The sequence below is a fragment of the Lithobates pipiens genome, unplaced genomic scaffold (genome assembly GCF_037356315.1).
Source record: "Lithobates pipiens isolate NorthernLeopardFrog02 unplaced genomic scaffold, aLitPip1_a1.2 Scaffold_1, whole genome shotgun sequence".
Taxonomy (NCBI): domain Eukaryota; kingdom Metazoa; phylum Chordata; class Amphibia; order Anura; family Ranidae; genus Lithobates; species Lithobates pipiens.
Window position 1 is genome coordinate 155,823,992 of NW_027507685.1, and position 22,775 is coordinate 155,846,766.

At 44.2% G+C, this 22,775-nt stretch overlaps 1 protein-coding gene across 16 annotated transcripts in view; it reads right to left on the minus strand.

Annotated features, from left to right (window-relative positions):
- Window positions 1-22,775, minus strand: part of DNM1 (dynamin 1) — a 305,071-nt gene that overhangs the window by 151,393 nt on the left and 130,903 nt on the right. For all 16 annotated transcript variants that reach the window (XR_013273564.1, XR_013273522.1, XR_013273538.1 and 13 more), the window contains exons 5-6: window positions 12,746-12,844; window positions 8,305-8,465 (exon numbers count right to left, since the gene is read on the minus strand). Coding sequence is in view for 13 of the 16 variants with exons in the window: in XM_077478763.1 (XP_077334889.1) it covers window positions 8,305-8,465; window positions 12,746-12,844 (260 nt within the window). In the remaining 3 variants the exon portion in view is untranslated. The remainder of the gene's footprint in view (window positions 1-8,304; window positions 8,466-12,745; window positions 12,845-22,775) is intronic.

Below are 22,775 nucleotides of genomic sequence, written 5' to 3' on the forward strand. Positions count from 1 at the left end.
CTTTCTCCGTCTGCATGGTGTGGGTGTAAACTCTGTGAAGTACTTTTCCATATTTCTGAGGATTCCTGGAGCACTTCACTCACTTTATGAACTTTTATCTTATCTTTGGGACTTTGATGTTATTAATGGATTATTGGTCCTAGTAGTGCTAATTTTATTGATATAATCATTTAATATATATTTTGTATATTCATTTTTTGCACACATCTATTTGTTAATAGATCATAGGGCTGTTAATGCTAAAGTACTCTTTATAACCATGGTTGAGATTGTATTTGTGCATATTTTTGAAGGTTATATTCTGCATGTTTAAAAAGCCTCATATCTCTATATACCATGTTAATGCGTTGTGTTATCTGAGATAAAGTCCGTGTTTAGGAGGAATACATGTCAGCAATTTGCTAAAGACTTCACATATGATCCATATATGCTGATGATTAAGGCTGCCGCAGTTTCAGAGTGATCCTTTATTAGACACCTACTCTGTGCAAATTGTTTAAGGACTGATTTCTGTCATGTCCAATCAGCTGTTTTGATCTGCATAGATCAAAGAAGGCTCAATGCAAGGTCACATATAAAACAAATGTGCCCTGTTCACATGATACATATGCAGTGTTGCATACTGCATAAAAATGCAATATTTATGCACTGCAGTGTGTCAAAACATGCTAGGGTGAATAGAGTAGCAGATGTAAAGTTAAAGTAGTTACATGGTTTATAAGGGTTGAAGGTCCATCAAGTTCGAACTATGTGTGTGCTTTTTATTCTCTAACAATCCCATAGCTCTGTATATTTTTCTTCTAAAAGCTTTTTGAAGTTATCAACACTCACATCTAATACCACTTCATGGGAGAGGGAATTCCACTTTATTAAAGTGTTACAAAACCCAGGATCCTGCATTCACTATATCTGGTCTCCCACCGTACACAGAACATGGAAATGCAATATTATGCAATGTTAGTAAGTATAAACTGCTAAATATCTTTTCTCATCAACAATATATAGCAGTCTTGCTTCTTCTATCAGTGCCTGATTATATGTTTTTTTTCCGCAAAAATAAAAATATAGATAGTAAGGGCGCTCTACTTTGATCATAAACCCCCAATGAGGAAATTAGTAAGTACTTCTTCTAAAAATCAAAAAAACATGTAAAGCGCTTCTTCTAAAAATCTGTGCCAAAAATTATGTATAAAAAGTGCAATGTGCAAACTTAGTGCATAACAGTAAAGTGCATGTATTAAAAAAAAACAAAAAAAACACAACAAAACTATATAATGAACCAAAGCGTCACACAATATGCAAAAAAGACATTCTTAGATATCTATCAACTACTAATGAATGATAATATATTAAATATTAAATTGTACCCCGTGATGAAAAATAATAAATGTAAAAACAAGTAAAATGCAGGATAAAAATAAAAATAAAGAAATTGAAAATGAAAAAATGAAAAAATAAGACACCACCATTGTATTTAAAATGACAAGTGCATAATGTTAAATTACACAAACAAGTGATGCAAATGCTTTAAAACCAGTGTCCATAACTAGCAGTGCTGAAAAATGTGAAAAGAGGTCCAAAAGTGCAAAGTGTCAAGTGCAAATATTGCTTGGGGGGTAAAAACCCGGTGCGATATCCGTGCAACAGGTGAATCTTGCACTCACCGACTTCCCTGCCCCTGCAGGGGTAGAAGCGCCTCCACAGTATTAGCCACTGTGTTGCTAAACACTGGTCCAGGAATTTCTTCTATATGCCAGTCCCAAAACAGCTGTTTCTCATCTCAGGGATCTGCAAGGTTATGTTCCTTTCCTGACCATCATTAGAACTGAAAAGCCATCGTTTTTTTTTTGTGTTTGTTTTTTTAATACATGCACTTTACTGTTATGCACTAAATTTGCACATTGCACTTTTTATACATAATTTTTGGCACAGATTTTTAGAAGAAGCCCTTTACATGTTTTTTTGATTTTTAGAAGAAGTACTTACCAATTTCCTCATTGGGGATTTATGATCAGAGTAGAGCGCCCTTACTATCTATATTTTTATTTTTGCATTTTGTTCCAACTTAGACCCCTTTCACACCAAGGGCGTTTTGCAGGCGCTATAGCGTTAAAAATAGCGCCTGCAATCCGCCCTAAAGAAGCTGCACCATTGTATGTAGTGTGAAAGTCCCGAAGGCTTTCACACTACAGCGGTGTGCTGGCAGGACGTCAGGGAGCAGCTTCTTTGGAGCGGTGAAGGAGCGGTGTGTTTACCGCTCCTCCCCATTGAAATCAATGGGGCAGCGCTGTAATACCGCCGGCAAAACGACGCTATTGCGGCATATTGCAGGCGGTTTTAACCCTTTCTCGGCCGCTAGCGGGGGGTAAAAGTGCCCCGCTAGCGGCCGAAATGCGCCGCAAATCCGGAGGTAAAACGCCACTAAAAATCGCTGCGTTTTACCGCCCGTGCTATGGGTGGTGTGGTGTGAAAGGGGACTTATGGTTGTGAACCTTGGATAGTGGCAGCCCTCTTTCTTTCTTTTATGGTATTTTTCTGTTGCTTATCCATAGCGCAAACTAATTACTTCTTGTCATATGTTTTTTTCGGCCATATACTCATTACTGATGTCCGGATATTTACGATATTCCACCCACATTTGACGATAGAGCCATATATATTTAAGGTATGTTTTTTATCCTCATATTTTTTTCTATTTTTATGTTATTTTGTATAATTAGCAGGTGGCCATTATGATTACCACTGACCATTTCTTCTGCCTTATGTATACAATATGGGCTAGATATATTACTCTGTTTGTCAGGTCACCTGAGTCCAGGTGACAGATGCACTATGTAGAAGTCAGGAGTGCACCGCTAAGGTAGTGGACCCTGGGACTGACTGCTGTGGATTGAACTCTGGGAGGTTCAGGAAGTAGGTCTACTGGAGCATCAACACAGAGCCCACTGGGAACGAGAGCATAGATTTCCCAGGGTGCGGAGTCTAAGAGCCAATAGGTGTTCACCAGAGCCTCTAGTGGTGAGGATGGACTGCGCTGCAGTCTGGCTCCAGGCCCTGGCCCCCCAGGGTCTCACAGCTCACGCTCACGGTAGACTAAAGGAGAAAGAGGAAGGAAGCAGCAGGCTGGAACAACAAGGATAGTAAAGGGATAAGCCAAGGTCGGGGAGACTAGCAGACAAGGATAAACATAGAACACACCTAAGGTCAGGGTCACTAGTAGACAGGGATAGTCGAGAACAGGCCAAGATCGGTAACTGGAATCAGACGTAGGAGACACAGCAAGTAGCACACAAAAGCTATACACACAATGGTTGATCAGCCAGGTTGGCTTGCAATGCACAGGTTAATATAGTGTTCCTAATTAGAGGCTGAGGTGGAGCTATGCTGAGGGAAGATTATATAAGCAGTCAGGTGAGGGTGGCTGGCCTCTAAAGGTGAACACATGGAGGAGAGGTAAGCTGGCAGAGAAAGATTACTGCATAACCATGACACTCTTTTTGTCAAACCAAGAAATTAGCTGCTATGTCATTGAAGACATTGTCTTCAAGAAAATAGCCGCCAATCAACTTCCTGTTACCGCATACAAATATGATCATTTGAGATCCAATCTAGTTCCTCTGATGAAGTCATGTGATGTGACGTAACGCGCAGGGCATCGCCGGAAGTACAGAGTGTACCGGAAGTGACACCCGGAACTTTGAGCGACCTGGTAATCATGAGTCTGGAAGTGGAAGCCTGCTACACCATAGATACCTACAAGGCTGACTTAACATTACACAGAGGTGAGAGTACTATGAGCACTAAGCAATTGTGTGAAGTCATGGGAGCATTGTTTGTTTGCAGGAAAATTTAATAGGAATGTTATTGTTAGTGTTCTGAATTTTATTCATTGGGCAATGGGAAGCCAGTGGAGGGATTGGCAGAGAGGAGTGGTGGACACTGAACGGTTGGTAAGGTGGAGTCTGGCAGCGGCATTCATGATAGACTAAAGAGGGGATAGCTGGCGGAGATGTAGGCCAATGAGGAGGGAATTACAATAGTCAGGGTGAGAGATAACAAGGGAGTGAATAATTTGCTTAATGGTGTCAATGGTTAGAAAGGGGTGTATTTTTTGACAGTGACTGGATTTGGGGCTGAAAGGACAGGTCAGAGTCTAAGATTACACCTAGCACCCTGGCATGAGGGGAGGGACTGATGGTTGTATAATCGATCTTGATGGAGAAGTTGGGGGGGGGGGGGGGGAGGAAAAATTATGAGCTCAGTTATAGAAAGATTGAGTTCAGGGAAGTAGTGTGACATCCTTGCTGATATGTCAGTTAGTAAGTTAGTAATGTGAGAGGAGACTGAAGGAGTGAGATGAGGAGTAGAGAGATAGATTTGTGTGTCGTCAGCATAGAGGTGGTACTTGAAATCATGGGAGTTTATTAACTGACCAAGGGAGGAGATGTAAATGGACAAAAGAAGGGGTCTGAGGACAGAACCTTGATGGACCCATAAAGAAAGAGAAAGTGGAGAGGAGGAAACAGAGTTATAATGCCGCGTACACACGTAGCCTACTATCCGACGTACTTAGTCTGGCGGACTTCCCGCCAGACTTTCCGTCGGAAACTTGCCTACACACGGCACTTTTTCAGCGGACTAATACGGTGTACTAAGTCCGCCGTACTAACCGCCCTACTTTTGAAATGAACGGACTCGCCCAAACACGTGGAGGAAAGTCAGCTCATTTAGAGCGGGTCTCCAGGTAGGCGGGGCCCGCTAAGGAGACGTCGCTGGCCCCACCACCTGGTATGGACTTAAAGGGGAACCCCAACGCTGAAAAAAAATCGGCGTGGGGGTCCCCCCAGGTCCACATCAGACTCTTGTCCGAGCACGCTACCCGGCCGGCCAGGAAAGGGGGGGACGAGCGAGCACCCCCCCTCCTGAGCCGTACCAGGCTGCGTGCCCTTAACATGGGGGGTGCCTTGGGGAAGGGGGGCCCTCGCAGCCCCCCACCCCAAAGCACCTTGTCCCCATGTTGATGAGGACAAGGGCCTCTTCCCGACAACCCTGGCCGTTGGTTGTCGGGGTCTGCGGGCAGAGGGCTTATCGGAATCCGGGAGGCCCCTTTAATAAGGGGGCCCCCGGATACCGGCCCCCCACCCTATGTGAATGAGTATGGGGTACAATGTACCCCTACCCATTCACCTGTAAAATAAAGTACAAAAAAAAACACAACACACAAGATAAAATAGTTTATTGCACAGCTCCAGGGGTCTTCCGTCTTCGGGGGGGTCTTCTCGCCGGACTCCTCCGCTATCTTCTTGTAGCTCTTTTGCTAGCGGAGGAGCCCGGCTTTCTTCCTCGCCGCCGCCCTTCTTCCGACTTCGGGGGTCTTGTCCCCCACTTCGGTTCTTCTGCCGCCGCTGTCGCTGTCGCCGACGCTGCCTTCTGTTCTTCTCTTCTCTTCTTCTTATGTTGCCTCGTCGAGTCCTCCGCTCACAATGACGGGGACCGGGCACGCGGCGACTTATATAGGGACATCACCGGCTGATGTCCCCGCCTATTATGATGTCACAGTCCCAGCATCCTCTGGGACTGTGACACCATAATGGGCGGGGACATCATCCGGGATGTCCCTATATAAGTCGCCGCGCGCCCGGTCAGAGCCATTGTTAGCGGAGGACTCGACGAGGCAACATCAGAAGAAGAAGAAGAGGAGAACAGAAGAACAGAAGGCGGCGGCGGCGACAGCGACAGCAGACCGGGCCACCGCCTGTAAAAGAGCTATAAGAAGGCGCGGTGGCCCGGCAGAAGAACCGAAGTGGGGGACAAGACCCCCGAAGTCGGAAGAAGGGCGGCGGCGAGGAAGAAAGCCGAGCTCCTCCGCTAGCAAAAGAGCTACAAGAAGATAGCGGAGGAGTCCGGCGAGAAGACCCCCCCGAAGACGGAAGACCCCCGGAGCTGTGCAATAAACTATTTTATCTTGTGTGTTGTGTTTTTTTTTGTACTTTATTTTACAGGTGAATGGGTAGGGGTACATTGTACCCCATACTCATTCACATAGGGTGGGGGGCCGGTATCCGGGGGCCCCCTTATTAAAGGTGGCTCCCGGATTCCGATAAGCCCCCCGCCCGCAAACCCCGACAACCAACGGCAAGGGTTGTCGGGAAGAGGCCCTTGTCCTCATCAACATGGGGACAAGGTGCTTTGGGGTGGGGGGGCCACGAGGCCCCCCCTTCCCCAAGGCACCCCCCATGTTGAGGGCACGCGGCCTGGTATGGCTCAGGAGGGGGGGTGCTTGCTTGTCCCCCCCTTTCCTAGCCGGCCGGGTAGCGTGCTCGGGCAAGGGTCTGATGTGGACCTGGGGGGACCCCCATGCCGATTTTTTTTTGGCGTTGGGGTTTCCCTTTAAGTCCATACCAGGTGGCGGGGCCAGCGACGTCTCCTTTGCGGGCTCCGCCTACCTGGAGACCCGCTCAAAATGAGCGGACTTTTCTCCAGGCGGGAAAAGTCCGCTCATTTCAAAAGTACGGCGGACTGGCACACACACGGCCGGATTGTCCGCCGAAATGCGAGTCCGGCGGGAAGATTGGAGTGCAAAACTACTTTCTAAGTCCGCCGTACTTTCGGGTCAAAGAAGTATGTCGGAGGCTACACACGGGGGGATTGTCCGGCGGACTTCAGTTTGCCGGACTTTTCCACCCGATTGTTTGATCGTGTGTATGCGGCATTAGTCACACTGAAGGAGCACTGTGATAGGAGGAGCACCAGGAGAGAGCAAAGTCTTGAAGGCCAAGAGAGTGGAGTTTTTTGAGGACTAGGGGATGATCAACAGTATCAAAGGCTGCAGAGAGGACGAGTAGTGTGAGAATGGAGTAGTGGCCATTGGTTTGAAGTTAGTAGGTCAATAGTGAGTTTCAGTAGGGCAGTTTCAGTGGAGTGTAGTGAGCGAAATCTGGACAGTAGGGGGTCAAGAAGGTTGATGTCAGTGAGGTAGGAGTGTGCAAAATGTGACAATGAATTAAAGTGTTCACCAATGTCAGAAGTCTGGCAAACAAATTAGGTGAGTTGGAAGCTTTAGTGCACAAAGAGACCTATGATTTAATTGGTATTGCTGAATCCTGGCTTCATTCTTCACATGACTGGGCTATTAAAATTCCTGGCTAGGCTCTTTTTCAGAGAGACAGTGTAAAAAGGAAATGTTGTGGTGTCTGTCTCTATCTGAGAAGTAATCTCAAAGTGAGTGTAAAAGACGACCTATTTGATGGAGCATGTGATGAGGCTGAAGCATTATGGGTGGAACTGCACACGGGTGTGCGTACTACAAAGGTACTCATTGGAGTTTGTTATAGGCCACCCATTGTTACTGAGGAGGTGGAGACTTGGCTCCTTGCATAGATAGAAAGGGCTGGGACAGTAATAATAAAAGGTGGTATTTTCTTCTTGGGGTGGGCCTGTTCTCACTTCCTGTTGTATCTTAGGCACTCAAATAAGGGAAATTAGGATACAGACAAAAATATAAGCCTGACAGAGGTTTTAATCCCTCCCCACTGTGTACAAATCTAGAAACAGAGATGCCTGAAATTTAGTGCAACTAGTCTATAATGTGTATGTATGATATTCTACAACTGACCAAAACACAACATGTGTCTGCAGAGATTTCCAAAAATGTTCTTTTGCTCGTGATTATGGCCATCTGCAACATAGTCCTGTATTAGGAGGTTTGTCATTTACGAAGACTGCTGTATATCCAGAGGCATGCTCCGAGTTTCAGTGTTTCCTTTTACAACACTAAGAGGGTTATTTACGAAAGGAAAATCCACTTTGCGCTACAAGTGTAAACTACAAATGCAAAGTGCACTTGAAATTGCACTGAAAGTGCACTCGGAAGTGCAGTCGCTGTAGATCTGAGGGGGACATGCAAGGAAAATAAAAAACAGCATTTTAGCTTGCACATGATTGGATGATAAAAATCAGCACAGCTTCCCATCATTTTAGATCTACCCCCCAGATTTACAGTGACTGCCCTTCCAAATGCACTTTCAGTAGTGCAAAGTGGATTTGCCTTTCATAAATAACCCTCTAAGAATGATTATGTGAATGACATAGACTGTCCCTCTCAATCAGCATTCTTGTTCACCAAGTAAAATGTCCATTTACGCAACTACAGAACTAGAGCAAGTAAAAATCAACAATATTGTATGCAAAGCTTCTCTGAATGTGTTGTTTTTTTCAAAATAATTAGAATGATGCTTTAAACTGAATTGACCAAGTTTAAAGTATAGCTGCTTGATCTTAATGAATGCTTTTTGTATTGGGTACCTGATTGAGAATTTTTTGCAAATAAGGGGTACCCATGCGGTCAGCGAACTGTCGATAAGCAGGATGTGACAAGAAAAACTTCCTCTCGGCTGCCAATGCGGCTTGGATATCTTTTTTACCATCGATGTCCTTCTGGCTTCTGTTTACAACTCCAACATAACCTGTAGAATATAAGGTCAAGGATCATGGCAAGTCTCCCCATTACAAATATATTTTACAATTGTTGGAGAGGCTACAGGAAACACTTTGGCATATAGACCAAAACTCTATTCCTACTACCACCCCCAAAACACATGAATGTATGTATGTATGTATGTATGTATGTTTTAGGCTAAGAAATAGAGTCACCTTTTCTGCTTTGTCCAAACGTGTAAAAGGGGTCAGGTGATACAAATGCTGAGCATAATGCCCTGCTTCATTATTAAATTGGTGCTGAGGGGGTTACCTCTTCAGGGTCTCCAAGACCTCCTAATCTTAACTACCCATCTACTTCCCCTCAACTACTTAACCCTTTCAATTACTGGGGCTACTGATGCCTGGATGTTCAGGTCATATTTAACAGGGTTGAAAATACATTACCTACATAGCTTTTATTTGATACACTGTTTTAATAAATACCAAACTCAGATTTTTTTATTACAAGCTAAGAATGGAAAAACGTGAGAAAAACCAATTGAAAAACGTAAATTTTTGGAAAAGTTTTTTTATGTATGTTTTTTATACAGACTGCTATTCTCTTGAACAGCGGTAGCCTGCAAATTGCTTCTTACAATTAGGGTGGTATTAGTATTTAGCCTTGCTATGATTGGCTGATTGTTTCTGGAACCAATATCACAAAACTAGCAGCTGGCACAGGTATCATCTGCTAATCCAGGGGACATTTGTTAACATATTCTGGACCTCCAGAAATCTAAGCGGGATCACATCGCAGTGCAATGCACTTTACATCTTTAAAGAAGTTTTTAAAAGTGTATAATTATTAGGCTGGGTTCACACTTAATATAGATGTGGCTCACAGGGGTCCGGGGCGTTCTCTGTATCAGGGACAAATCAGGCCTGCATTTTTACCTGAATTTGGACCTGAAGGCTCCAAAGACGCATAGGACCCCTGTGCAATCTGCTCCACAGCCACCACAGAGATATGTGAACCAGCTCCGTTGAGAGCCAGGCACACTCTCTTGCCATGCGAATTGGATGCGGGGAAACCTGCATCCAATTCGCACTAGTTTGAATCCAGCGACATCTATTTAAAACTAAAAAATGGCAGACCTCCACTCAAACACCTAAATACAAAGCTCAAATAAATACAGCTACCACTTTTGAACTGTGTTGTACTTTGGGATTCATCCAATCTCACCTGAAATTGTGTATCTACAGAATTGTAAAACCCTGGAAGATTCCCTTAAAAGAGATTATACAGTTTGTCTAAATGGAACATGGAATTAGGAATCAAAATAACCCATACATCAGTGAAAATTATTTGGAGAAATACAGGCAGGTTCTCCATCTACAGTACCTTGAAAAAGTACTAATACTAATTTAAATTGTCCACATTTTGTCATGTTACAATCAAAAGGGTAAATGTATTTTATTGTGATTTTATGTGTTAGACCAACACAAAGTGGCACATACCTGTGAAGTGGAAAGAAAATGATAAATATTTTTTGACAAATAAATATCTGAAGTGTGGCGTGAATTTGTATTCAGTCCCCTTTACTCTGACACCCATAACTAAAATCTAGTTGAACCAATTGCCACCTAATTGGTAAACAGAGTCTATCTGTATGTAATTAATCTCAGTATAAATCCAGCTATTCTGTGAAGCCCTCAGAGGTTTGTTAGAGAACCTTAGTGAACAAGCAGACTCATAAAGGCCAAGGAACACACTAGACAGGTCAGGGATAAAGTTGTGGAGAAGTTTAAAGCAGTTAGGTTATAAAAAAATATCCCAAGCTTTGAATAACTCACGGAGCACTGTTCAATCCATCATCCAAAAATGGAAAGAGTGTTGCACAACTGCAAACCTACCAAGACATGCCCATCCACCTAAACTCATAGGCAAGAAGAGCATTAATCAGAGAAGCAGCAAAGAGGCCCATGGTAACTCTGGAGGAGCTGCAGAGATCCACAGCTCAGGTGGAAGAATCTCTTCACAGGAAAACTATTGGTCATGCACGCCACAAATCTGTTCTTTATGGAAGAGAGACAAGAAGAAAGCCATTGTTGAAAGAAAGCCATGACAAGTCCTGTTTGCAATTTGCAAGAAGCCGTGTGAGGGACACAGGAAACGCGGAAGAACTTGCTCTGGTCAGATGAGACCAAAATTTAACTTTTTGGCCTAAAAGCAAAACACTATGTGTGGTGGAAAACTAACACTGCACATCAACCTGAACACACCGATCCCCACCGTGAAATATGGTGGTGTCAGCATCATGTTGTGTGAATACTTTTCATCAGCAGGGGCAGTGAAGCTGGTCAGAGTTGATAGGAAGATGGGGGAAGCCAAAAACAAGGCAATCCTATTAGAGTCTGCAAAAGACTTGACTTTCCAGCATGACAACAACCCTAAACATACAGCCTGAGCTACATTGGAATGGTTTAGATCGAAGAATATTCATGTGTTAGAATGGCCCAGTCAAAATCCAGACCTAAATCCATGTGCGAATCTGTGGCAAGATTTGTTTTTTCACAGATGCTCTTCATTCAATCTGACAGTGCTTGAGCTATTTTGCAAAGAAGAATGGACACAACTTTCACTCTCTAGATGTGCAAAGCTAGTAGAGACTTACCCAAAATGACCGGCAGCTGTAATTGCAGCGAAAGGTAGTTCTACAAAGTATTGACTCAAAGTATTGACCCGGGGGGGGGGTTGGAGATGAATACAAATTTACGCCACACTTTTCAGATATTTATTAGAAAAAAAAATTGAAAATAATTTATCATTTTCCTTTCACTTCACAATTATGTGACACTTTGTGTTGGTCTATCACATAAAATTCCAATAAAATACATTTACTCTTTTGGTTGTAACATGACAAAATGTGGAAAATTTCAAGGGGGATGAATACTTTTTCAAGGCACTGTATAATACACATACTCTCCCATTTTTAGCGCAGAATTCCTAAGCCTTTTAATGCTATTAATCCAATTCTGGCAAGATGAACCTTCATTGGAGAAGGGTGGACTACATTTGTGAGGTCTTTTTCCATGACCTAGGCTGTGGACCATCATTTTCACGTGGGCCTACCCATCTGACCATTGTCAGACTGTCTGGTCTGACCATTTGAGGAACATGCAGGCCACCAATATTTTAAAGGCTTGATATCACTAAGTTGCAGGTTGAAGAGGGCTCACTCAATGGAGGATCTAATGGCAGGTATACTAGAGGAGTTTTGGATCAAGGACCTGGCAGCAAGAACTAAAAACATGCAGAATTAGATCATCAGGTCTAGTTACTATGGGATACATCTCTTCCTGGGTCACAGTGCCTCCCCCTTTTTGTATCAGTTACACCACAAAGTAATAGTAATGTTTTTTTTCAAAAACCTAGACCTATTTCCAAACTTTTTTATTCTAAGGTTGTCTAGTACAAATGTACACTTAAAGTGGAAGAAAACCCATCCAGTTACCAGTTTCAGAAAACTGTTTCATTGGTTGTGCTCTCAACCAAACTGTCAAACCATCCAATGGCTGGTGTCATAACTGACTACATGAGCAACATCATGGCAGTTGTAGATTAAACAGAGGCAAAGATGGCAGCTTCCTTGGCTAAAAATGATAGGGGGGTTTATTTACACTTTAAGTCAACAGCTATATATGCATCTCATTGACTTGTGGGCCATGCCTGAAGATATACTGTATTGATGTTTTACCCTCCTGTTTATTTCATCTTAAATGCTAAAAGATGTGTAAATATATGTGTAAATATATTTGTAGCCAGTCTGGAGATCCAGGCACCCTTGTCGTACCACATAGCTTGTTTTGTGACCTCGCTTTTAAACTGCAGTCAAGCAATACAGCTTGGCGACCAACCCAACCCCAACTTGTTGACTGGATTGAGAATGAGCACCCCTACAATTAGGAGGGCAACAGTCTGCTTTTTTTTCCCACTATGAAATGCAAAAGAGCCACAATAGCTCACTAATCTTCCTCTCATTCTTTTAGGCTCAGTTCTGTTGCAAGAAAGTAACAGTAAGCTAACATAAAAGCAGATTTTGGTGATTAAGCTAGCCGCATTTCAGAATATATTTACCAGTTTTTTACGGTAATTGAATACAATGTGACTGTTTATATCTGCCCGTAGTTCAGCTGTAAGAATTTTAGAATTACCCTCTAAGTGAACACATATCAGTTTGTACAAAATTCTTATGAAATAATTATTCTCAAGTGCAGTGGGTGTAGTAGTAGTAGTACATTATCCTTATGAAAAATGTGTCCTCACCTCTTCGCAAAGGTAATAGCTTATTTTCCAAGACATCTCGAGCATCTGTCCCTTCATCCATCAGGTCGAGTTTGGTTATGACACCAATTGTGCGTTGCCCTGCATAAAAGATGTGATAAAGGATTTGTCTTGTTATTCTTTTATTAAAAGTATATTTAAAAGAGCTATATATATCACAAAGTATCTCTGAATAAGACCCTCTATGGTCTCTAAATGAATCTGTCCGTGGTTGGTAAATAAATAACTTTGCTACGCTCTACCTGAAAGAGCTATGAGTCACCTTGTTTAATACTTATTATACACAAATTTAAAAACAAATGGTGTTGATTTACTAAAGACAAATAAACTGTGTACTTTGCAAGTGAAATTGCACTCTGCAAATGCATTTGCTCTGGAGCTTAGCAAATGAGGTAAAGCTGCACTTTACAAATAATTATCAACCAAATGCAAGGAAAATGGAAAGAGAATTTTTTTTCTTGCACATGATTGGATGATGGAAGTCAGTAGAGATTTACCACATTTACTAAGCTCGGAAGCAACTGCGCTTGCAATTGTCTATTTGCCTTTAGTAAATAAATCACACTATCTACCAAGTGCAACTTCTCTCATAATCTGAAGCTCTGAACCAAAATAAGGCAACTGTTGGTGTCAGGAACCATGAAAGAGACAGAGACAGAAGTACAATCAAATCACACTTGTTTATTAATAAAAATAAAAAGGTAAATAGAAAAAAGCGTAGTCAAGCATAGCCAGAGTCCAGTAGCCAGATCGGGTAGTCAGCCAGTCCAAAGTTCATAAACCAGATCGGGTAATCAGCCAGTCTAGACGTCAGGGATCCAAGGAGAGCAACTTCAAGCAGGATAGAAGCCACGAGTGATGCCAGCAAGCCAGTCTTGAAACAAACAGCAGGAGATGGTTCCTAGTGATGTGACCAACGCGAAGGCAAAGGAAAGAGTGAGCTGGAAGGCTTTAAATAGGCAGGTCAGACGAGCATCATCTGGAACAGCTGGTAATTGTGGAAAGAGAAGAGAGCTGGCAATTAGCCGACAGTTGAGCGGCCAGCCCAGAGGAGGAAGGGCTAAGCCAGCCCTGACAGTACCCCCCAATGACCCCTCCCCCTCGGAGGGCCACCGGGCTTGAGGGGAAACCGTCTATGGAACTCACGGAGGAGGACATGGGCAGGTACGTCAGAGGATGAAACCCAGGAGCGTTCCTCCGGACCGTACCCCTTCCAATGCATCAGGTACTGTATGCGCCCACGGAACCTACAGGAGTTGACAATGGATTGTACCTCATACTCCTCATGGTTCTCAACCTGAATAGGGCGTGGCACCGAGGTGGTAAATCAGTTACAGACCAACGGTTTTAATAAGGAGACATGAAACACATTTCAGATGCGCATACTAGGAGGAAGGTCCAACGCGTAAGCTACTGGGTTAATCCTGCGAAGGATATGGAAAAGCCCAATAAACCGAGGTGCAAATTTCAGTGAGGGAACACGGAGCTGGAGGTTGCGAGATGACAGCCAGACCCTGTCCCCAACCTGGTAGGAAGGCGCAGGCAGGCGTCTGCAGTCAGCATGGAGTCTGTATCTATCAATAGCATGACGCAAAGCCTCCTGGACTTGTACACAAGTGGAAAAAAGACCACGGAGATGCTCCTCTAATGCAGGAATACTCTGCGGAACAAACGAGTCAGGCAACATGGAAGGTTGGAAACCATAATTCGCCATAAATGGAGACAATCGGGAGGCAGAATTCAAGGCACTGTTGTGAGCAAACTCTGCCCAAGGTAATAGGTCAGACCAGTTATGATGCTCAGAAATATAGCAACGTAGGAATTGCTCCAAGGACTGATTGGCTCATTCTGTGGCCCCATTAGACTGCGGGTGATACGCAGAAGAGAACGCAAGCTGGGTTCCCAACTGTACACAAAAGGCTCGCCCGAACCGGGAGTCAAACTGACTGCCCCTGTCCGAGACAATCACCTTGGGTAGCCCATGTATGCGAAAGATCTCCCGAGCAAAAATGGAAGCCAGTTCCTTAGAGGTGGGCAACTTCTTAAGTGGAATACAATGACACATCTTTGAGAACCGGTCAACCACCATAAGGATAACAGTGTTGCCTTGGGTGTTGGGCAATTCCACAATGAAATCCATAGACAGGTGAGTCCAGGGCCTCTCTCCATTGGGTATGGGTTGTAGGAGGCCCACTGGAAGGTTTTGTGGAGTCTTACTCTGAGCACACACGGGACAGGCAGCTACGAAGGCAGTAACATCAGCCCGTAGACTAGGCCACCAGAATTGTTGGGAGATGGTCCAAATGAGTTGATTCTTCCCAGGATGGTCAGCTGCCTTGGGAGAATGGTAAGTCTGGAGCACTGCAGTACGGAGACTCTCTGGGACAAAGCAGTGGTCACAAGGTTTATCAGGAGGAGCATGGACCTGAGCATCAGCCCTTACATTCTTAGTACGGGGTAAGAATGGGACAATGTAATTAAAGCTCAACAAGAAAAGAGCCCATCGCACCCTTCTGGGAGAGAGTCGCTTAGCCTCAGGCAAGAATGTAAGATTCTTATGGTCAGTAAGAATAAGAATGGGCCCAGTGGTACCTTCAAGGGGATGTCTCCATTCTTTCAGGGTTAAATGATCGCCAACAGCTCTCTGTCACCAATCTCATAATTGCATTCAGCAGGTGACAATTTCTTAGAAAAGTAACCGCACGGATGCATAGCGCTCTCAGAGTTAGGACGTTGAGACAGAAAGGAGCCAACTCCAGTCTCAGAAGCATCAACTTCTAGGATAAAAGGCAACTTAGGATCAGGATGTGCCAACACAGGAGCAGAAACAAAGGCAGCCTTGAGAGTCTCAAAGGCCTTAGTGGACTCCGGAGACCAACTCTGTGGGTTACCATCCTTTCTGGTCATATCAGTCAGAGGCTTGACCAGAGATGAGAAGTTACGAATAAACTTCCGATAGTAGTTGGCAAAGCCCAGGAAACGCTGCAGAGGACGTAAACCCATGGGTCGAGGCCACTGTAGGACTGCCGACAGTTTTTCTGGGCCCATCGAAAAACCAGCAGTGGAAATGACATAGCCCAGGAATGTAACCTGTTCACGATGGAACTCGCACTTCTCCAGTTCACAATAGAGATTGTTCTCCCTTCGTTTTTGAAGTACACGACAGACATCTGTGTGGTGGCTCTCCAGGGACTTGGAAAATATGAGGATATCATCGAGATAAACCACCACACACAATTGCAACAAATCTCGGAGGACATCGTTAATAAATTCCTGGAAAACTGCCGGGGCGTTACAAAGGCCAAAAGGCATTACCAGGTATTCATAATGGCCTGTTCTGGTATTAACTCAGTTTTCCACTCGTCACCCTCCTTACTGCGCACGAGATTGTATGCCCCTCTCAGGTCAAGCTTTGTGAAAACCGTTGCTTCCTTGAGGCGGTCAAATAATTCTGTAATCAATGGAATCGGGTTGGCATTCTTAATCGTGACACGATTGAGACCCCTATAATCTATACAAGGTCTTAGTTCACCGCTCTTCTTTTTCACAAAGAAGAAACCAGCACCAGCAGGAGACAAGGACTTGGGATGAATCCTCGAGAAAGTGAGTCAGCAACATACTCCTCCATGGCCTTATCCTCCAAGACCGACAAAGGGTAAACCCGGCCACGAGGAGGTATGGCACCAGGTTGAAGGTCAATTGCGCAATCATAAGGCCGGTGTGGAGGCAAACTACCGGCTTGACCTTTATCAAATAAATCGCCAAAATCACGGTACTCAGGGAGGGGAATGAAGCAGTGCACAGGACCTTGGATACCTTCAGGAAGCATGTCTCACTGTATTGTGGTGACCAGGAGAGGACCTCAGCCCCAATCAAAAGAGGGGTTACGCCTCTGTAACCAAGGATAACCAATAACCAGCGGAAATCTGGGCAAGCAAATAACTTGGAATTGGATTATCTCATGGTGAAGAGCCCCTACGGCCATGGACAACGGAACCGTCTCATGAGTCACATGGGCAGGCTGTAAAAGTCTCCCGTCAAAAACCTCAATGACAAGTGGAGTGTCACGCATCTGCAGCGGAATCGAGTGCTGCGAAACAAATGCAGCATCAATGAACAGGCCTGCAGCCCCAGAGTCAATTAGCGCCTATATCTCGATGGACGACTCAGCCCAAGAAAGGGTGACCAAAACCAGGGGCATATCCTTCTGGATAACTGGGGATGAAACAACGCCACCTAAGGTCTGTCCATGACAGGACCTCAAGGTTCGGGCATTCCCTAGACTGGTAGGACAAGACTTCAAAAAGTGACCTGCCTGGCCACAATCTCTCCCTCCTCCTAAAGGCTCTCTCATCTGCAGAGAGACGCGTGAAGCCCAGGTGCATGGGTTCATCTTCCCTGACCAACTCTGTACCAGGAGGCATGGGAGTTGAGGGAGGCATGGGTGGGACTACAAAGCTCGGAGGCAAACGTACAGAAGGCTTCAGCAAGCACTCCTTAAGAGAAAGTCTTTCTCTGAGTCTGGAGTCAATGAGGATGGCAAACGAGATCAAGCTCTCCAACTCAGTGGTTATATCTCGGGCTGCTATATCATCTTTGATGTAATCCGAGAGACCATGAGAAAAAGCAGCCACGAGGGCCTCATTGTTCCAAGCAACCTCTGCTGCCAGAGTACAGAAGTCAATGGCTTAGTCGGCAACAGTTCTCGTACTCTGTTTGATGGACATGAGGCACTTGGCAGCAGAAGCGGAGCGTGCGGGAACGTCAAAAACCCTTTTATAAGAGACCACAAACTGAGGGTAACTCAAGACAACAGGCAGGTTTTTGCGTCTTCCATAGAGGGTTAGTCCAGGCCAAGGCTCTCTCAGAAAGCAAAGATATCAGGAAACCTACTTTGCTTCTGTTCGTGGGAAACGCCTGGGGCAGCATTTTGAAGTATATCTCAACCTGATTGAGAAACCCTCTGCATTGAACTGGATTGCTCCCAAATCGGCGGGGAAAGAGGAGCAGAACCAGACATACCCCTTCTGGAGGTAATACTCGAGGCTGGTGCCTGCACAGACACTAGCGCAGCAGCAGGGACAGCCTGCAACTCAGGTTGTACCAGAGCAGCCACCGTGGGGGATTCCAGGTGAGCCGTGCGATTCAGGAGCGTTTGTAACGCCAAGGCAAACTGATCCATGCAGTGATCTTGTTCATCCAATCTGGAAAAAATATTACCAACAAGTGGATTGACTGTATCTTCTGAATTCATGGCCTTTGCGTACTATCAGGAACCATGAAACAGACAGAGACAGAAGTACAATCAAATCACACTTGTTTATTAATAAAAATAAAAAGGTAAATAGGAAAAAGCATAGTCAAGCATAGCCAGAGTCCAGTAGCCAGATCGGGTAGTCAGCCAGTCCAAAGTTCATAAACCAGATCGGGTAATCAGCCAGTCTAGACGTCAGGGATCCAAGGAGAGCAACTGCAAGCAGGATAGAAGCCACGAGGGATGTCAGCAAGTCAGTCTTGAAACAAACAGCAGGAGATGGTTCCTAATGATGTGACCAACGCAAAGGCAAAGGAAAGAGTGAGCTGGAAGGCATTAAATAGGCAGGTCAGACGAGCATCATCGGGAACAGCTGGTAACTGTGGAAAGAGAAGAGAGCTGGCAGGTGAGCGGCCAGCCCAGAGGAGGAAGGGCTAAGCCAGCCCTGACAGTTGGCAATTGTGCCATATGGGATAAAACCGAATTATTTCATTACACCCCAAGGCCAGTTGACCTAATTTCCTGGATCAGAATCTTTTATTTTTGTATAATATATACATCATATCAAATAAGGCACAACTGGAAGAATGGTTCCCTGTTCTACGGGAGCTAATTTTAGGCACCATTAAAGCGGAGTTCCAGTCCCCCAAACACTTTTTTTTTTAAAGACTGCTCTGTATTTGTCCAAACAGGTACATTAACATTTACAACATGTCATATGTGTTGCACTTTTACTTTATTTAAAAATATTTTTTTACTTACAGATATCGGCAGCAGGCAGGTTCCATTTTAGCTGTGGGCATCTGAAGCCCTTCTGTCTTCATTTCCCAGCATGCACCTCTCATTCTCACGTATTCACGGTAATGCCATTGCGCATCTCTCCTTCTGCCTGACTGCAAATAACGCGAGATTTCGTCAGTAAGCGATTCTTAAGGACTCCTGGATTACATGGCGCCGCTATCCCAGGAACCCTTGCGAATCACCTAGTGACGTAATCGACTAGGCGGGGATGGCAGGAAGTACAGGAAAAATAACACTATTAAAAGGTATTTTCAATTAGGAAAAAAAAAAAAAAAAAATTGCATTTGGAAAAGGATGAGCTAAGGGGATAAGGCAAAAAGTGCAGAAAATGGGTGGAACTCCGCTTTATGATGTTTTCAGTTGTGTGATAAAAGTAGATCATCCCCACAAATCCCATACAAACAGGTATAGGACATACAAAGTCTACATATAGACTGCCCAAGCAAAAAGCAGGACCACAGTGCCACAAGGAAGCAATGTAAAAAAAAAAATTGAATTTGCTGCTTTATGCATTCTGTGCTCAAATGTAATTTGAACTTTGACCTCTCAGCACTTCACTCATACCCATCTTGGGTTCTACCAACTTTTCCCAGTCAGCAGGAAGTGAACCCAGGCAGTACATGAATTCTTGTGGTCTTCTGGTGTCCGAAAGACTAGAGGTCATTTAGATACCAGATTAAAACACACTTGTTGCCTTATGAATGTATAGTGTTTCTGTAGATATTGTAGCAGGGTGACACTGTGCGACTGGATAATATGGTGGTTTATGTATCCAGGATCACCTGCAGTCCTCATAGCATATAGTGGAAACAGCTCCTTAAAGATTGCTCAAAACACAAGAGACAATCATAGCGCAATATTGCTTAAAGATGTGCATTTTAATTAAATGTAAAATTGCCCACTCACATTTGAAACATCTTATACAATAGGTTGTATTAAAAGGACATCAAGAGCTCGCCTCTTCACTGTTTACTTCCTGGCCAACGAGACACCGGATGTGATATCACCGGCTCCACCCGACACGTTGCATCACTGGTCATGAGACTTTCTTGAGGGAATCTCTCTCAAGGGAATTCCCTTGTCAGTCATGTGACCAGTGACGCAACACGTCGGGAGGAGGCGGTGGTGTCACTTTCGGTGTCTCGTAGGCCGGGAAGAAAGCTTGAGGAGGCGAGCTCTTGATGTCCCCTTAATGCAAGATATTGTATTTGCGTATATTTATTGTACAAGATATTTCAGATGCGAGTGGGCTATTTTACATTTAATAAAATTGCACATATTTAAGCAATATTGCACTATGATTGTCTCTTGTGTTCTTAGCAATCTTTAAGGAACAGTTTCCACTAGATGCTACGAGGACTGCAGGGGATCCTGGATACAGTTCATGTTATTTTATGATCTTTGAAGACCTCTATACCTAAGACGTAACTTGACCCATGGGGTCTCTCCCTGAGGTGAGCAGGCAATTCACCTAGAGTTGGTGGTGCACATATCACTGGATCTGGGCTGCAAGGCACATATTGGAAACAGTTTTTTCAATGGGGTGGATCCTTGCCTCATTTATTAATATTTGTTTTGGACTTTTTCACATCAGTCTGTTATATTATTGTTATTATTTTTATCACGCGTGTGAGGTTTATACTTTATTACAATATTGTATATAGCTATTTATCAGCACCAGGTAACAGTGACTGATACAAACTAGTAGTGCGGTATTTATTAATATTTTTTCTCCATGGATATATTTTTCACAGGATGAATTAGCACACCTTTATTTAATTTTATATTACAGGTGTGTGCTGGCTTAATATGAGAGCCAGAGATAGAGCTCAGAGTCGCACCTTCCCAAAGAGATCAGAGCGTGAGAGGTGCTGGTGTGCACCAAGTTGTAGAGCGTGAGAGGTGCTGGTGTGCACCAAGGTGCCTTGGTCAAGACAGAGCAAGACCTGAGCCTGAGAGTCCACAAGGGACAGAACAGCTAGGAAGCTGTAGAGAGAGTCCATGAGGGGCAGAAGAGCTAGGAAGCTGTAAAGAAGACACAGAGCTGAAGTGCAGCATCTGTGCATAAACATGGTCTTTCATGGTCAGTAGGACCAAAAAGCTGCTAATGTTCAGGAAGACCCTAAAGAGGTACTTGGAGCAGCCATAAGAGAGCCAGGAGGCGGAATGCTATGTTTCTGCAGTGATGGAGATAACACCCTGCGTGAGAAACATATCTGTGTAAAGTTTTGATGTTCTTTTAAATAAAAGTCGTTAGGAAAGCCCTGAAAACCATTTGGCGTGGAGTAAACTTACTGTTTTGGCACTGCCATTGAGCTAAGAAACCCCCGACGTGTCACAATATCTTATTTATGTTAAACATTTTATATTTTAGAAATATTTTTATTTATTTCTATTTTAAATTTACTACTTGCAGCCAACAGGCAGTCCAACCAAGTCAATTCTCTATAGGTATTTTACTGAAAGCAAGCTTCAATTTGATCTACTATTTAGAACAAACATTACTGCATTGGTAAGAACAGAAGAAAAAGCCTCCTATTACCTTTCAGTTAATATGGCTGTGTGTGAAGCTTCAATAAAAAATTGGCAAAAAGTAATGCCCTGTACACATGACCGGTTTTCCCATCGGAATAAACTCTGAAGGTTTATCCGACATAGTTCTGATGGAATTCTGCTGAAACTGTCTTGCGTACACATGATCACACCAAAGTCTGAACGTGGTGATGTACAACACGTAAGACGGGACTAGAAAAAGGAAGTTCAATAGCCAGTAGCCAATAGCTTCCATCTCGTACTTTCTTCAGAGCATGCAACGTTTTTGGTCCGTCGGAATAGCATACAGACGAGCGTTTTTTTCCAATAGGAATTGGTTCAGTTGGAAATATTTAGAACATGTTCTCTTTCTAGGTCCGTCAGAATTTTCAAAAAAAATAGGATTTTTGTACTCACCGTAAAATCCTTTTCCCTGTAATTAACCGACTGACACAGCTCCTCTCTGTAACTAAATGGGTTTGTTAGCCTGCCACTAGGAGAACTAGGCAAAATTGTAACACAATACACAGAATTGTCAGTACCGCCCAGGGGGTGGACCCTGTGCTAACAACCCTCACTGCTGCCCCAGCAGCTTAAGTATGTCAACAAGCAGTATAAGGTAGAGAAAAGGAGGGGTGGGTGCTGTGTTGGTCGGTGAATTACAGAGAAAAGGATTTTACGGTGAGTACAAAAATCCTATTTTCTCTTATATTCACCGACCGACACAGCTCCTCTCTGTAACTAAATGGGACGTTCCCCAAGCAGTGTCCAACGAGGGGTAGGAAAAAAACAGCATTAAAACTTCATCCACCATGGCAAGTGGGAACTAGTGAAACTAAACCCACAAAAAAACAGCAGTGTATGGAAAAAACACCGCCACATAACCGGGTATTCTCACAGGAGACATCCCCAAACCCCAACCTTTTGCAGAAATAATGCAACAGTGCATTAACAAAACAGTACTGAGTTTTTATTGAAAAACCAGGAAAAAAAACTCAATTGCAACTACACGGCTGCCTGCAGAACTTTGCGGCCAAAACAGGCATCAGCTGATGCACTGACGTCTACCTTGTAGAACTTGGTAAACGTATGGACAGACGACCAGGTCGCCGCCTTGCACACCTGAGCAACCAACGTTTGGTGTCGAAAGGCCCAAGACCTTCCGATTGCCCTTTTAGAGTGGGCCGTCACCGGAAAGGGGGGCACCTGCCCCTTCAAGGCGTAGGCTTTTACTACAATCTGTCTGATTCACCTGGAAATGGTGGCAGACGAGACCGCCATACCCTTCTTTGGACCAGCCACCGAAACAAACAGCGAGTCTGACTTCCGAAAGGCAGCCGTGGCGGACAAATACACTTTTAGAGCCCTAACCACGTCGAGAGCGTGAAGGGCCACCTCTTTGGGGTGCTTCGGCTTAGGACACAA